Raw genomic sequence first — 16,159 nt, forward strand, 5'->3', positions numbered from 1 at the left:
CCACCACTGCCAGGGTCCCATGATCCAGGGACAACTTCCCTGGGAGAACACACGGTGCGCCTCAGGCTGGTGCAACATCACGCTGGCTCCTGCTGCCACAGGCTCGCCCCGCATTCCATACCCCTCCCTCCCCCGGCCTGACTGAGCCAGAGCCCCCTAATCGGCTGCTCCTTTAACCCCGTCCTGTTTGAGCAAAGAACAGATGCCCTCAGGCAACCTACAGGCAGAGACGGGGGCCAAATCCAAAGCTGAACCCCAGGAACTGTTCAAACAAAGAAGAGAAAGGGAAATTTCTCCCAGCAGCCTCAGGAGCAGCGGATTAAATCTCCACAATCAACTTGATGTACCCTACATCTGTGGAATACCTGAATACACAATGAATTATCCCAAAATTGAGGCTGTGGACTTTAGGAACAACGATATATATATATATATTTTTTTCCCTTTTCTCTTTTTGTGAGTGTGTATGTGTATGCTTCTTTGGTGATTATGCAGTATATCTTTGCTTTTACCATTTGTCCTAGGGTTCTGTCTGTCGTTTTATTTATTTATTTTTTTTAGTATAGTTTTTAGCATTTGTTATCATTGGTGGATTTGTTTTTTGGTTTGGCTACTCTCTTCTTTCTTTTTTTATTACTTTTAAAGTTTTTTATTTTTAATAATTACTGTTTATTTTAATAACTTTATGTTATTTTACTTTCTTTCTTTCTTTTTTTCTCCCTTTCCTTTTGAGCCGTGTGGCTGACAGGGTCTTGGTGCCCCGGCCGGACGTCAGGCCTGTGCCTCTGAGGTGGGAGAGCCAAGTTCAGGACATTGGTCCACCACAGACCTCCTGGCGCCATGTAATATCAAACAGCGAAAGCTCTCCTAGAGAGCTCCATCTCAACGTTAAGACGCAGCTCCACTCAATGACCAGCAAGCTACAGTGCTGGACACCCCATGCCAAACAACTAGCAAGACAGGAACACAACCCCACCCATTAGCAGAGAGGCTGCCTAAAATCATAATAAGGTCATAGACACCCCAAAACACACCACCAGACATGGTCCTGCCCACCAGAAAGACAAGATCCAGCCTCATCCTCCAGAACACAGGCACTAGTCCCCTCCACCAGGAAGCCTACACAACCCACTGAACCAACCTTACCCACTGGGGGCAGACACCAAAAACAATGGGAATTACGGACCTGCAGTCTGTGAAAAGGAGACCCGAAACACAATAAGCTAAGACAAATGAGAAGACAGAGAAACACACAGCAGATGAAGGAGCAAGGTAAAAACTCACCAGACCAAACAAATGAAGAGGAAATAGGCAGTCCACCTGAAAAAGAATTCAGAGTAATGATAGTAAAGTTGATCCAAAATCTGGGAAATAGAATGGAGAAAATACAAGAAATGTTTAACAAGGACCTAGAAGAACTAAAGAGCAAACAAACAATGATGAACAACACAATAAATGAAATTTAAAATTCTCTAGAAGGAATCAATAGCAGAGTAACTGAGGCCGAGAACGGATGAGTGACCTGGAAGATAAAATAGTGGAAATAACTACTGCAGAGCAGAATAAAGAAAAAGAATGAAAAGAATTGAGGACAGTCTCAGAGACCTCTGGGACAAACACTAAATGCACCAACATTTGAATTATAGGGGTCCCAGAAGAAGAAGAGAAATAGAAAGGGACTGAGAAAATATTTCAAGAGATTATAGTTGACAACTTCCCTAATATAGGAAAGGAAATAGTTAATCAAGTCCAAGAAGCACAGAGAGTCCCGTACAAGAAAAATCCAAGGAGAAACACACCAAGACACATATTAATCAAACTGTCAAAAATTAAATACAAAGTAAAAATATTAAAAGCAGCAAGGGAAAAACAACAAATAACATATAAGGGACTCCCCATAAGGTTAACAGCTGATCTTTCAGCAAAAACTCTGCAAGCCAGAAGGGAGTGGCAGGACATATTTAAAGTGATGAAAGGGAAAAACCTACAATCAAGATTACTCTACCCAGCAAGGATCTCACTCTGATTTGACAGAGAAATTAAAACAGACAAGCAAAAGCTAAGAGAATTCAGCACCACCAAACCAGCTTTACAAGGTACGCTAAAGGAATTTCTCTAGGCAGGAAACACAAGAGAAGGAAAAGAGAAGGAAAAGAACTATAATAACAAACCCAAAACAATTAAGAAAATGGTAATAGGAACATACATATCGATAATTACCTTAAATGTAAATGGATTAAATGCTCCAACCAAAAGACATAGACTGGCTGAATGGATACAAAAACAAGACCTGCATATATGCTGTCTACAAGAGACCTACTTCAGACCTAGGGACACATACAGACTGGAAGTGAGGGGATGGAAAAAGATATTCCATGCAAATGGAAATCAAAAGAAAGCTGGAGTAGCAATTCTCATATCACACAAAATAGACTTTAAAATAAAGACTATTACAAGAGAAACAAGGACACTACACAATGATCAAAGGATCAATCCAAGAAGAAGATATAACAATTGTAAATATTTATGCACCCAACATAGGAGCACCTCCACACATAAGGCAAACAGCACCTCAATACATATGCTAACAGTCATAAAAGGAGAAATCTACAGTAACACAATCATAGTAGGGGACTTTAATACCCTAATTTCACCAATGGACAGATCATCCAAACAGAAAGTAAATAAATAAACACAAGCTTTAAATGATACATTAAGCAAGATGGACTTAATTGATATTTATAGGACATTACATCCAAAAACAACAGAATACACTTGCTTCTCAACTGCTCATGGAACATTCTCCAGGATAGATCATATCTTGGGTCACAAATCAAGCCTTGGTAAATTTAAGAAAATTGAAATCGTATCAAGATTCTTTTCTAACCACAATGCTATGAGACTAGATATCAGTTACAGGAAAAAATCTGTAAAAAATACAAACACATGGAGGCTAAACGATACACTACTTAATAACCGAGAGATCCCTGAAGAGATCAAAGAGGAAATAAAAAAAATACCTAGAAACAAATGACAATGAAAGCACGATGACCAAAATCCTATGGGATGCAGCAAAAGCAGTTCTAAGGGGGAAGTTTATAGCAATACAATCCTTCCTCAAGAAACAAGAAACATCTCAAATAAACAACCTAACCTTACACCTAAAGCAATTAGAGAAAGAAGAACAAAAAAACCCCAAAGTTAGCAGAAGGAAAGAAATCATAAAGATCAGATGAGAAATAAATGAAAAAGAAATGAAGGGAACAGCAGCAAAGATCAATAAAACTAAAAGATGGTTCTTTGAGAAGATAAACAAAATTGATAAACTATTCGCCAGACTCATCAAGTAAAAAAGGGAGAAGACTCAAATCAATAGGATTAAAAATGAAAAAGGAGAAGTAACAACTGACACTGCATACAAAGGATCGTGAGAGATTACTACAAGCAACTATATGACAATAAAATGGACAACCTGTAAGAAACAGGCACATTCTTAGAAAAATACAACCTTCCAAGACTAAATCAGAAAGAAATAGAAAATATAAACAGACCAATCACAAGCACTGAAATTGAAAGTGTGATTAAAAATTTTCCAACAAACAAAAGCCCAGGACCAGATGGCTTCACAGGCGAATTCTATCAAACATTTAAAGAAGAGCTAACACCTATCCTTCTCAAACTCTTCCAAAATATAGCAGAGGGAGGAACATTCCCAAACTCATTCTACGAGGCCACCATCACCCTGATACCAAAACCAGACAAAGATGTCACAAAGACTACAGGCCAATGTCACTGATGGACATAGATGGAAAAACCCTCAGCAAAATACTAGCAAAGAGAATCCAACAGTACATTAAAAGGATCACACACCATGATCAACTGGGGTTTATCCAAGGAATGTAAGCATTCTCCAATATACGCAAATCAATGTGATACACCATATTAACAAATTGAAGGAGAAAAACCACATGATCATCTCAATAGATGAAGAAAAACCTTTTGACAAAATTCAACACCCATTTATGATAAAAACCCTTCAGAAAGTAGGCATAGAGGGAACTTACCTCAACATAATAAACACCATATATGACAAACCCAGTCAACATTGTTCTCAATGGTGAAAAGGGAAACCATTTCCGCTGAGATCAGGAACAAGACAAGGGTGCCCTTGTCTCACGACTCTTATTCAACATAGTTTTGGAAGTTTTAGCCATAGCAATGAGAGAAGAAAAAGAAATAAAAGGAGTCCAAATCAGAAAAGAAGAAGTAAAGCTGTCACTGTTTGCAGATGACATGATACTATAAATAGAGAATCCTAAAGATGCTACCAGAAAACTACTAGAGCTAATCAATGAATCTTGTAAAGTAACAGGATACAAAATTAATGCATTCCTATATACTAATGATGAAAAATCTGAAAGAGAAATTAAGGAAACACTCCCATTTACCACTGCAACAAAAAGAATAAAATACCTAGGAATAAACCTACCTAAGGAGACAAAAGACCTGTATGCAGAAAACTATAAGACAGTGATGAAAGAAATTAAAGATGATCCAAACAGATGGAGAGATATACCATGTTCTTGGATTGGAAGAATCAACATTGTGAAAATGACTATACTACCCAAAGTAATCTACAGATTCAATGCAGTCCCTATCAAACTACCAATGGCATTTTTCACAGAACTAGAACAAAAAATTTCACAATTTGTATGGAAACACAAAAAACACCCAATAGCCAAAGCAATCTTGAGAAAGAAAAACAGAGCTGGAGGAATCTGGCTCCCAGACCTCAGACAATACTACAAAGCTACAGTAATCAAGACAGTAGGGTACTGGCACAAAAACAGAAATATAGATCAATGGAACAGGATAAACTCACACACATATGATCACCTTATTTTTGATAAAGGAGGCAAGAATATACAATGGAGAAAAGACACCCTCTTCAATAAGTAGTGCAGGGAAAACCGGACAGCTACATGTAAAAGAATGAAATTAGAACACCTCCTAACACCATACACAAAAATAAACTCAAAATGGATTAGAGACCTAAATGTAAGACTGGACACTGTAAAACTCTTAGAGGAAAACATAGGAAGAACACTCTAAGAACACTCAAAATGAATTAAAGACCTAAATGTAATGGCAGACACTATAAAACCCTTACAGGAAAACATAGGCAGAACACTCTATGACATAAATCACAAGAAGATCCTTTCTGACCCACCTCCTAGAGAAATGGAAATAAAAACAAAAATAAACAAATGGGACCATAAATAAGATGAAAAGACAGCTCTCAGAATGGGAGAAAGTATTTGCAAATGAAGCCACTGACAAAGGATTAATTTCCAAAATTTACAAGCAGCTCATGCAGTTCAATATCAGAAAAACAACCCAACCCCCAAATGGGCAGAAGACCTAAATAGACATTTCTCCAAAGAAGATATAGAGAGACTGCCAACAAACCAATGAAAGGATGCTCAACATCACTAATCATTATAGAAATGCAAATCAAAACCACAATGAGGTATCACCTCACACGGGTCAGAATGGCCATCATCCAAAAATCTACAAACAATAAATGCTGGAGAGGGTGTGGAGAAAAGGGAACCCTCTTGCACTGTTGGTGAGAATGTAAATTGATACAGCCACTATGGAGAACAGTATGGAGGTTCCTTAAAAAACTAAAAATAGAACTACCATATGAGCCAGCAATCCCATTACCGGGCATATACCCTGAGAAAACCATAATTCAAAAAGAGTCATGTACCACAATGTTCATTGCAGCTCTATTTACAATAGCCAGGACATGGAAGCAACCTAAGTGTCCACTGACAGATGAATGGATAAAGAAGATGTGGCACATATATACAATGGAATATTACTCAGCCATAAAAAGAAACGAAATTGAGTTATTTGTAGTGAGGAGAATGGCCCTAGACTCTGTCATACAGAGTGAAGTAAGTCAGAAAGAGAAGAACAAATACCGTATGCTAACACATATATATGGAATTAAAAAAAGAAAAAAGGTTATGATGAACCTAGAGGCAGGACAGGAATAAAGATGCAGATGTAGAGAATGGACTTGAGGATACGGGGAGGGGGAAGGGTAAGTTGGGACGAAGTGAGAGAGTAGCATGGACATATATACACTGCCAAATGTAAAATAGCTACTGGGAAGCAGCTGAATAGCACAGGGAGATCAACTTGGTGCTTTGTGACCACCTCAAGGGGTGGGATAGGGAGGGTGGGAGGGAGGGAGATGCAAGAGGGAGGAGATATGGGGATCTATGTATACATATAACTGATTCACTTTGTTATACAGCAGAAACTAACACACTATTGTAAAGCAATTATACTCCAATAAAGATGTTTAAAAAAAAAGTGGCTTAAGGCTATCTCTAGCAGGACAATAGAAAATATCTAGATCACTTCTTATTCTTTTGTGAAGGGGAGAAGAGCCACCAAATAAATCCTATCTTATGAGGTCACTAATCTTTGAACTCTAGACATTGGAGGTTAGATGGTTGTTAAATATTATATAATTCAATGTCCACATTTTACACACAAAAAGAAACCCAGAAAAGTGAAAAAAATTATCTAAGATTGCAGGTCTGGGGCTAGAACCCAAATATCCTGACTTCTAATCAAGTGTTCTTTTCTCTATATCCCACTACCTCTCTTAGAGGTCAAAGGACTTTTCTCTTTCCATAGTTAGGCTGCACCTAATTATATCAATTAGACTCAGACTCACAGGGCTCATGTTGCTCTCCCCACTCTCATCTTCAAAATGTCTCCTTCATGTTTCAATTTAACAGATAATTTCTAAAAATTTTAAGGACTTACTTTGGCATAGGTGGAAGAGAGACTACCAATGCAATTAAGGCATACTTCTTTCCTCTGAGCAATGTATGTAAATGTAAACATCTGGTACAGTATTCTCAGACACCCAAGTTATATATGTGAAATGCATCACCACCACCCACTCAAGTTTTCTAATGGAAATCTCCCTTTTATGTCAATGACTCCTTAATTCTCTAGGTCCCATGGTAAAATCTTGAAGCTATTTTTGCTATTCTGGCATGAGGGTGAGAGTATCTTGTTTTTAATCCTTGTTCTACCATTAACCAATTAGTTTTGAAACCCTGGGCAAGTCCTACCTCTCTGAGCTTCATCTCCTGTCAGTAAAATGACTAGAGCACCAACTTGCTGTGATTCACCTTCTTTGCAAAACCAGTCAAGTCCAAGGTGCTGGGCATAATCTTCCTTTCAGTCTTTCTTTTTTTCCTTTTCTCTCTTTCTCCCTCTCTCTCTTCCTTCCTTCCTTCCCTTCTTTCTTTCTATTTATTTATTGCATATCTCTCAGATTTCTCTCTCCTCCATGTTCATCATGGCCAAGCCCTTCATTTCTGGATTATTACTAAACAAGCTATCAAGCTCTTCCGTGTAGATATGACTTGTTAAAAACGATTTTAAACAAGAGTTAGCCTAGAGGTATACAGGTTAGACTGGAGGCTAGAAAACTAATTAAGAAGCCTGTTAGAATAGAGACAAATCTCACACCAAAAGCCTGTCATTCAAATCCCTCAAAAGCTGGCTTCAGCTGGCCTTCCTGCTTTTACTTCACATGACTCCTCGACACATGGCCTTTATGTATTTAATGCCACTGTTTCTATCCTTCCTATGAGGAAAGTGCTTCCTTTTCCTGAAGTTATTTCCAATAGCTTCTTTGAAATCAATTTCTTCCATGGAGTCAGTAATCTTTCCTTTCTCTTAACTTTTATACACATATTAACAGTGCCAACAATAATCCCCTTTTCTAACTCCCTCTAGTAAATATTGTTAGCATAAAAAAAGATGAGATGTAAAAACTCTTAACATTAACAGAAGAATGTATATAAAGGTTATATAACCTATTTTCTTTATTATCTCTTCTTGTTTCCTTTGCAAATTAAAATAAGCAAATGGTTGTTGAGTTTTTTGGTAGAGGATTAATATATACTTTAAACTGCTTTAGAATATTTAATAAGAAAAATATTACAATGCATTTTCTTGGCTCTACCAACATTCTGAAGATGTCTGGACAAAAGTATATGAATTGTTACTAATTAATATATGTATACTTTAGGCAAATATTCAAACAAGCAGCGAGTAATGTTATATAAATGCTTGCAGAGTAACTTATTCCATTAAGAGATAAGCTCTGAAGACTCTATTTATATTTCAGTTATGAAACAATCAGTGCCAGTCTGACCAAATGCGTGTCAGTGTTAGTCAATAACAGCAGAGAAGCGTTTGGGGAAAACTTAAAGTTTTATTTTCTCTCTTTCAGATTCTTTTATTGCTAATTTGAATACCTTCTTCAGAGAAAGGCCACAACTAGAGGAGTAAAAGGGTTTCATGTGGCAAGAGCAAAGTAGTACTGTCACATCCCATCAATCCTCTCAGCGCCCACTCTCCGAGAATATTCACTGCATTGGTTCGTGCTGACTCCAAAAAAGATTGTCTCAAGAAATGAATTTCAAGCAGTTTTGGGTCCCATCACTACTGTCTATTTGTTGTAACTGAAAAAAATATCCACTATATTGCAAAAAGATTCTGTTATCCAGTATTTGCTAATTATGATTGAGACCAGAAACATACAAAGTTTCAAAGAAAACAAATGAAGGGAACATCTGAAAGTAATTTTCCCCCATTCTTTGTTGTTCTGCTACTCACGGCAAATCTTCCAAACTGGAGGCTTCATGTCTTGGATCCAATAGATCATAACCACATTCATTGTAGATTTCCAAATAGGAAATGTGCGTTGTATATATTTTGCTGCTGTCCTGATTGGGAAAGAGAAGGACATTATTAAATGGCTATAAATCACGATTCGGCTTAGAGAAAGATGAACACATTTATCACTAGTTTCCTCACAGTTTCCCTCCTTCACTCTCTCACTTTGTATGGTTTACATTTTCAGTTCGTGACACTTTCAAGTTGCCAGTTACCATATGTATGAGGCTTTTTTTTCCCCCAATGGCCAACACCCATGATTACAAGCAACTTCAGTCTGTTATTTTTTATTAGTTCCACATTATTCATAAAAAGTCAATATACACTTAAAATGAGCCAACTTGGTTGCAGAACTGTATAACACACCATTTTTTACTTTCCAGACAGAAAAAAGAACAGAACACAGAATTCTTACTTCAGTTTAAAAATTTCAGTAGCCAGAGAGTTACCATCTTCAATCCTAATTCCTTTTTAACTTTTCTAATATTCAAATTTCCAATGACAGATAACAGACAATAAATAGATATGGAAAGTGAATTCCAGGGAACATAAATAATTTAGATCAATCAGGTAACAGTAAGAGTGGACACTAACATTTCACTACCTGTACCTTACCTGTTGGGTTAATTTTCCTTGCCCAAGTGGCAAATTAGGGATATTCAACTGTTGGTTAGGGAGAGGTATTTTCTGTGGGTCATTGCTGAAATGCAATAATATAGGCATCAATGTAATTAGGATAAAAGTCAAGGTGACTGGTCCTACTCTCAGTTCTGCCAACAGACAAAGAGGACCCACTCCCTCTGAGATGGAATAAAACAGGGAATTTGTTCAGGTCTCGAGAAAATTCCAAGCTCACTTTTTCAATACCAAATATCAATAATAGCACTTCTTGTTTCCCCCAAAACACAAATGCTTCCATTTCTCTGAATATTAGAGTTTTGCTACTTATAAGAGGAGAATATATTTGTGTCTTCTGGCAAGAAGGTCGGCAGATTGTCAGAGTGGATATTCACAGAAAGGATTCTCATCTATATCCAGGACAATACATCTGACAGGTGTTATTCAAAGAAGGAGAAGACCAAGTCACAGAGATGGGGGAGAGAACAGTGGCCTGCAAATCCAAAGCTGGAATGCTAGTCATACTAGCTCTGAGCCCCTACCAAGTCAGGCCTCTGTTTCCACACTCATTAAGGTGAAGAAATTGGATAATGACTCCCTCGGCATTCTTCAGATTAAAAAGAATATGATTCTCTGGTCCTAAAATGTCTCAAACTATCCAAATAAAGATACTACCATTTCATAAAAATGAAATAATACAAGAAAAACTAAGGCAGCTCTCAGCCAGCACATGACTGTAGTAAAACACTCAAGCTACAGCTGAAATTCCATGTTTGGTGTTCTGTGAAGGTGACAGCATGGACTGAATCTTTACTAATCAAGTTTTTCCCAAGCAAATGCCAGAAAGTCTGTTGATGTGGGAGACTCTGGCTGCTTATGCTGACAAACGGTCTATCAATTATATTGATAGAGCTATCAACTGTCTATCATTACTAAAGTAACCTCATTTAGTAATGGCATCATATCAGCATAATTTTGGGGATTATAGCTTGAATTAGTACAGGAATCAGAGACTACAAATACTAGACAGACTCTGAGTGGCCTTTAGTCTAATCCAGTGTTTCCTAAAATATTACTTAAAATACTTGTGGAAAAAAGTGTTCCATGATCAGCATGCATACTGTCCATCTCTGAAAGATTCTCAGAGCAAGTTAAAGCCCATGGGGAATCACCCAGCACCATCCTGAGATCCTGTTTAAAACAACGTATTTCTAAAACTTATCTGAACATATGTGAAATATCCCATAGATTATGGTTTGAGATTTTAGCATACATTTATGAGTTCCTCTTAGCACCAGACAAAACTGGGTTAGAACACTGGATCTGCCTTTATAACTGAGTGATCCTGCACCCTTAACCTCAGTTGTTTAATCACGAACTTGGGGATAACAACCTTTAGAATATGGCAGAACTGTTGTGACAGAGGAATAAGGTTCTGTATTTTAAATCCTACCAAAAATGTGTGGCCTGCTAATAGGCACCAATAAATCATTGCTGTTGCTGATGTTATTATTATTGCTGTTATTATTTTTATTATTATTATTTCTGAAAGCCTCCAAATAGAGAATTCAGTATGTGAATACAAAAGGAAAGGAAAAGAAAGGCAAAAAGAGCAGCCAACTCCTACGTTCATCAGTAGTGGAGAAACTCTCTTCTTTCAGAAACTAGGAGAAATAATAAAAAGTCAGGAAAATGGCAAGTCCATTGCCCAGAGATGATAGGGATAATGCCTTTGGCTCCTCTGGCTTCTGCATTTTCTGGGCTTTTATTGGAATACACACTTAAAATTCACTGAGCTATGTGGCAGCTACCTTTCCTCATTACTCCTTTTTTACTCTTCAGAACTGCCAGGCTGTAATGTAACACACATGTTTGCTGCAGACAGCCTTTTCTCTTGCCCCCAAACAAGTATGAACCTTACAATACTCAAAAATAATGAGCAGTGATTTCTAAAATAAATGGAATCAATTTTCTTCTTTTAAAATCTTTGCAAATGTGCTCCTATCACACTCACAGGCATTTTAGGACCCAGTATGCACTAGTTCTTAGTTTATCTTGAAATAAATACATTGCATAAGTCAAATGTTTCCTTTAAGGATTCTGGAGAGCACCATGTGTCCTCTAAAGTAATCAACTGGGAGCATCTGAGTACCTGTCAGCATTTTTCAGCTAAACAATGAGGACAAACTTTATGAAGAACTTCAAAGTTGCCTCTGACTTGTTTCACCATAGCTCAGTCGGGTTATAACTAATGTGTTGTACCCCACTGAGTTAATCTGTTCGTCTACAAGGAGTTATCCTGGCTATAAGCTGACCTGATGGGCTCTCTCCAAACCAAGAAGTTATTTAGAATCATTCGGAATGAAATGGGGTTTAGAGTAATATCAATGACAAACAGATATAAAATTATGAACCCAACAGATGGTAGGTACTTGGGAGATATTTAGACTTTTAAAACTGTGTTTTGGTAACCATAGACAAAAATTAAAAAGAGACAAATAGATTTTCTATTAGGAAAGAATTTGTTTATTCTGTTTAACTTAATCAGGGGAATTAGCTTCATTTGTTCTGAGTTTCAAAGGGTTCTTTGAAATTGTTCAGCAATCATTTGGCCACACGCATATATATATGGACATTAATGGCAATAGTAATAACTATCATTTTTTGAGCATCTCCTATGTGCCAGGAACTGGACAATATCTTTAAATACATTATATTCAACTCTCACAGCTACTCCACAAGACTGAGGCATTAAGGAACTGCCCAAGGCCACATCCTGTAAGTAGTGCACTTAGAACCAGGTTGGCCTGCACCAACTTCAATGATTTTCCCAAGACAGCACGCTCCCACATTAGGCCACAGCAACAAAAACTATTAGAAATTATATTCTCAGTTGGCGAAATCTGGGAACAAAACAGAAGAGCTAATGTCAGAAATAAATGAGTAAATGAAAAGAAAGGATTTGGATCCAACGTATACACTATACGCTATCCTTGCTTTCCCAAATTTTCTGGCATGCAGAGCTGGCATGTTTCCGCTAGTGAGTGATGAGCTGAACTAATGGGTAATTGCTACTTTATGGGTGGAAATTAGAATTATGCAGATCTCAGCAACTTCTCATCTTTGCAACTCAGAATGCAAGCAGCATACAGCTGAGATATCTTAGAAAGACTGTTACACTGACCTAGTTAGGACATTTGTTATACAGAATTGCTACAACCAAAGAATTGTTGGAACTAGTAGGGACGCTGGAGATCCTCTAGTACAATTTAGTCCCTACTTTCACAGAGGGCAGAACTGAAACCCGGAGAAGTTAAGTGACACATTACATAGAGTTTGTTTAAATACAACCATTAAAATAAAGCCAGTCTGATACCCAGAGGCAGGGTATGTAGTGGTTAAAAAGCACAGAGTTTGGCATCACACAGATCTGGGATGAAAGCTCCAGATCAGCTACTTATGAGGATGCAGAGGAAAATAAATATATCCCAAGACTCAGTCTTCCCAACTATAAAATGGGGATAGAGGTACCTACATTGTTAGTTTTATTAAATCTTGATAAAGCAACAGGCATTTGGAACCACACAATAAATGATGCATATAATATAGATAGGAAACTCCCCTTTATAATAATATTAATTGCAATAGGATTTTTACTGTGGTAAATTCCTCTGGGCTTCCATTAGAAGTGTGAAAAAGTACAACCACATTATCCTATTCAGTGCTTTGAAGCTAAAACAAAGGTCCATTTTGGCAAAAGGATACTCTTCAATTTAATGACAAATATAAAAGTTGGTAAAATGTGTTTTAACCTCCATGGGTGTATCAGAACAAACTCCCTTTGAGCCTTTGCTGAAGTAGCATCCCCTTTAATGAGAAGCACCTTCTGGATTTTCACCTCTTCAGCAAAATCCCAAACTTTCCTTAAATGTAAACGCCAGAGTCACTACACAATATTTCCTCATTTAGGTATAATATAACAAAATGTCACGATAAATTTTCTGCCCACAGTAAATTTCTGCTGAATATATCAAATATAAAATGAACTTAAAGCTTCATACCTTTTGTAATTGCTCAAAAATGTATGACAGTGTCCTTGGGATAATGCCTCTGTCACTGTAGCGCTCTGCCCCACCTGTGATGGTGAATGTCTTACCGCTGCCTGTTTGTCCATATGCAAAGATGGTACCATTGTAACCTGCCAGTACACTACATAAAGAAATAGCAAAGTTTTATTATCAAAATGGCTAATTGCATTTGTATTAAATGGCTAGTATTCTAAGAGCAACTTGATTCAACACTACTGAAAAGACATTTATAGAAATATCTATAGAAATATTTATGTATGTGACTATCTAGCTAGAAATTATTTTTTATCTAGGAGTCTCAGCACATCAATCCTTTTTTCTGAGAGAGGACCTATAACTCAAATGGGATCCAGTCATCTTAAATATTTTCTTTATTTCAAATTATTATTTTAGAATACAATTGACCCTTGAACAACAGGGGTTTGAACTGTGTGGGTCCACTCATAAGCAGATTTTCTTCACCAAATACATACTACAGTACTACACGATCCTCAGTTGGTTGAATCCCCAGATGCAAAACCATGGATACAGGGGGATGGCTGTAAAGCTACACTTGGATTTTCAACTGCGGGGAGGGTTGGTGCCCCATCCCCTGCATTGTTCAAGGGTCAAATGTAGTCTACCCTTTTATATTTACAAAAAAGTTGCAAAGATAGTACAGGGAGTTCACATATATCCCACAGCTAGTTTCCTCTATTGTTAATATCTTACATTAGTATTGTACATTTGTCACAATTAATGAACCAATTGAAATATTATTACAAACTCTATAAAAATCTCCTTACTTTTTAATCTAATGTCTCTTTTTTCCCAGCTTTACAGAGATATAATTGACATATAACATATATAAGATTAAGGTGTGCAATGTGATGGTTTGACACATGTATATATTGTGAAATGATTACCACAGTAAGTTTAGTTAACACATCCATCAACATATCCATCACCTCAAATACTTGTGGAAAAAAGTATACTTTGTGGTGATAACATTTAAGATTTACTCTATTAACAACCTGTAAATACTTAATACAGTACCGTTACCTATAGTCACTGTGCTGTATATTAGATGCCCAGAACTTACCCATCTTATAACTGGAAGTTTATACCCTTTGGCCAACATCTCCCCATTTCCTCTACCCCATAGTCCCAGGTAACCACCATTCTACTCTCTATTTTTTTTTCTCTTTTTAAAATTTTATTTATTTATTTTCCATTTATTTTTGGCTGCATTAGGTCTTCATTGCTGCGAGCAGGCTTTCTCTAGTTGTGTCAAGCGGGGGCTACTCTTTGTTGTAGTGCACAGGCTTCTCATTGCAGTGGCTTCTCTTGTTGCAGAGCATGGGCTCTAGATGCACAGGCTTCAGTAGTTGCAGGATGCGGGCTCAGTAGTTGCGGCACATGGGCCCTAGAGCACGCGGGTTTCAGTAGTTGCAGCGCGTGGGTTCAGTAGTTGCGGTGCGTGGGCTTCAGTAGTTGTGGCACATGGGCTTAGTTGCTCTGCAGCATGTGGGGTCTTCCCAGACCAAGGATTGAACCCGCGTCCCCTGCATTGGCAGGTGGATTCTTAACCACTGCACCACCAGGGAAGTCCCATGTACTCTCTATTTCTATGAGGTTGTTTTTATAGATTCCATATATAAGTGAGAACATATAGTACTTGTCTTTCTCTGACTTATTTCACTTAGCACAGTGCTCTCAAGGTCTATCTATCTTGTCACAAAAGGCAGGATTTCCTTCTTTTTTAAAGCTGAATAATATTCCATTGTGAAAATATACCACATCTTTATCTATTCATCCATAGATAGACACAAGTTTTTCCATGCCTTGGCAATTGCCTCGGAAATGCAGATATCTCTTTGAGATAGTGATTGCATTTCCTTTGGATATATAGTTGACCTTTGAACAACTTGGGTTAGAACTGTGTGGATCCACTTTGACACAGATTTTCTTTTTCAATAAATACAACTAGCCCTCTGTATTCAAGGGTTTCACACCTGCAAATTCAACCAACTATGTATTGAAATTTCCATCCAGGGTTAGTTGAATCCACAGATTTGAAACCCACAGGATACAGAGAACCAAATATGGGACTTGAGTATTCATGGATTTTGGTAACATGCAAGGGGTCCTGGAATCAATCCCCCACAGATACTGAAGTTATACCCAGAAGTGGGACTGCCAAATCATATGGTAGTTCTGTTTTTAATTTTTTAAGGAAACTTTATACTGTTTTCCATGGTGGCTGCACCAACTTACATTTCCACTGACAGTGTATAAGGGTTCCCTCTTCTTCTCTTGAAATCAGGTAGTATGATGCCTCCAACTTTGTTCTTCTTTCTCAGGATTGCTTCAGCTGCTCAAGTTCTTCTGTAGTTCCTTACAAATTTTAGGATTTTTTTTTCTATTTTTGTGAAAAATGCTGTTGAAATTTTAATAGGGATTGCATTGGATCTATAGATGGCTTTAGGTAGTATGTTCATTTTAACAATATTAATTCTTCTGATCCAAGAACATGGTATATCTTTCCACTTATTTGTGTCTTCTTCAATTTCCTCTTCAATGTCTTGTAATTTCCAGTGTACAGATCTTTCACCTCCTTGGTTAAATTAATTCTAAGTATTTTATTGGTTTCGATGTTATTGTAAATTAAATTGTATTTTTTATTTCTTTTT

The 16,159-nt window shown here is 37.3% G+C and overlaps 1 protein-coding gene across 1 annotated transcript in view; it reads right to left on the bottom strand.

Annotated features, from left to right (window-relative positions):
• The window catches only part of KIF6 (kinesin family member 6), a 379,056-nt gene that overhangs the window by 286,295 nt on the left and 76,602 nt on the right, over positions 1-16,159 (bottom strand). Inside the window, exons 4-5 of the mRNA XM_065885960.1 lie at positions 13,461-13,608; positions 8,722-8,831 (exon numbers count right to left, since the gene is read on the bottom strand). Coding sequence (XP_065742032.1) covers positions 8,722-8,831; positions 13,461-13,608 — 258 coding nt within the window. The remainder of the gene's footprint in view (positions 1-8,721; positions 8,832-13,460; positions 13,609-16,159) is intronic.

Source organism: Phocoena phocoena, chromosome 10, assembly GCF_963924675.1.
Source record: "Phocoena phocoena chromosome 10, mPhoPho1.1, whole genome shotgun sequence".
Classification (NCBI taxonomy): domain Eukaryota; kingdom Metazoa; phylum Chordata; class Mammalia; order Artiodactyla; family Phocoenidae; genus Phocoena; species Phocoena phocoena.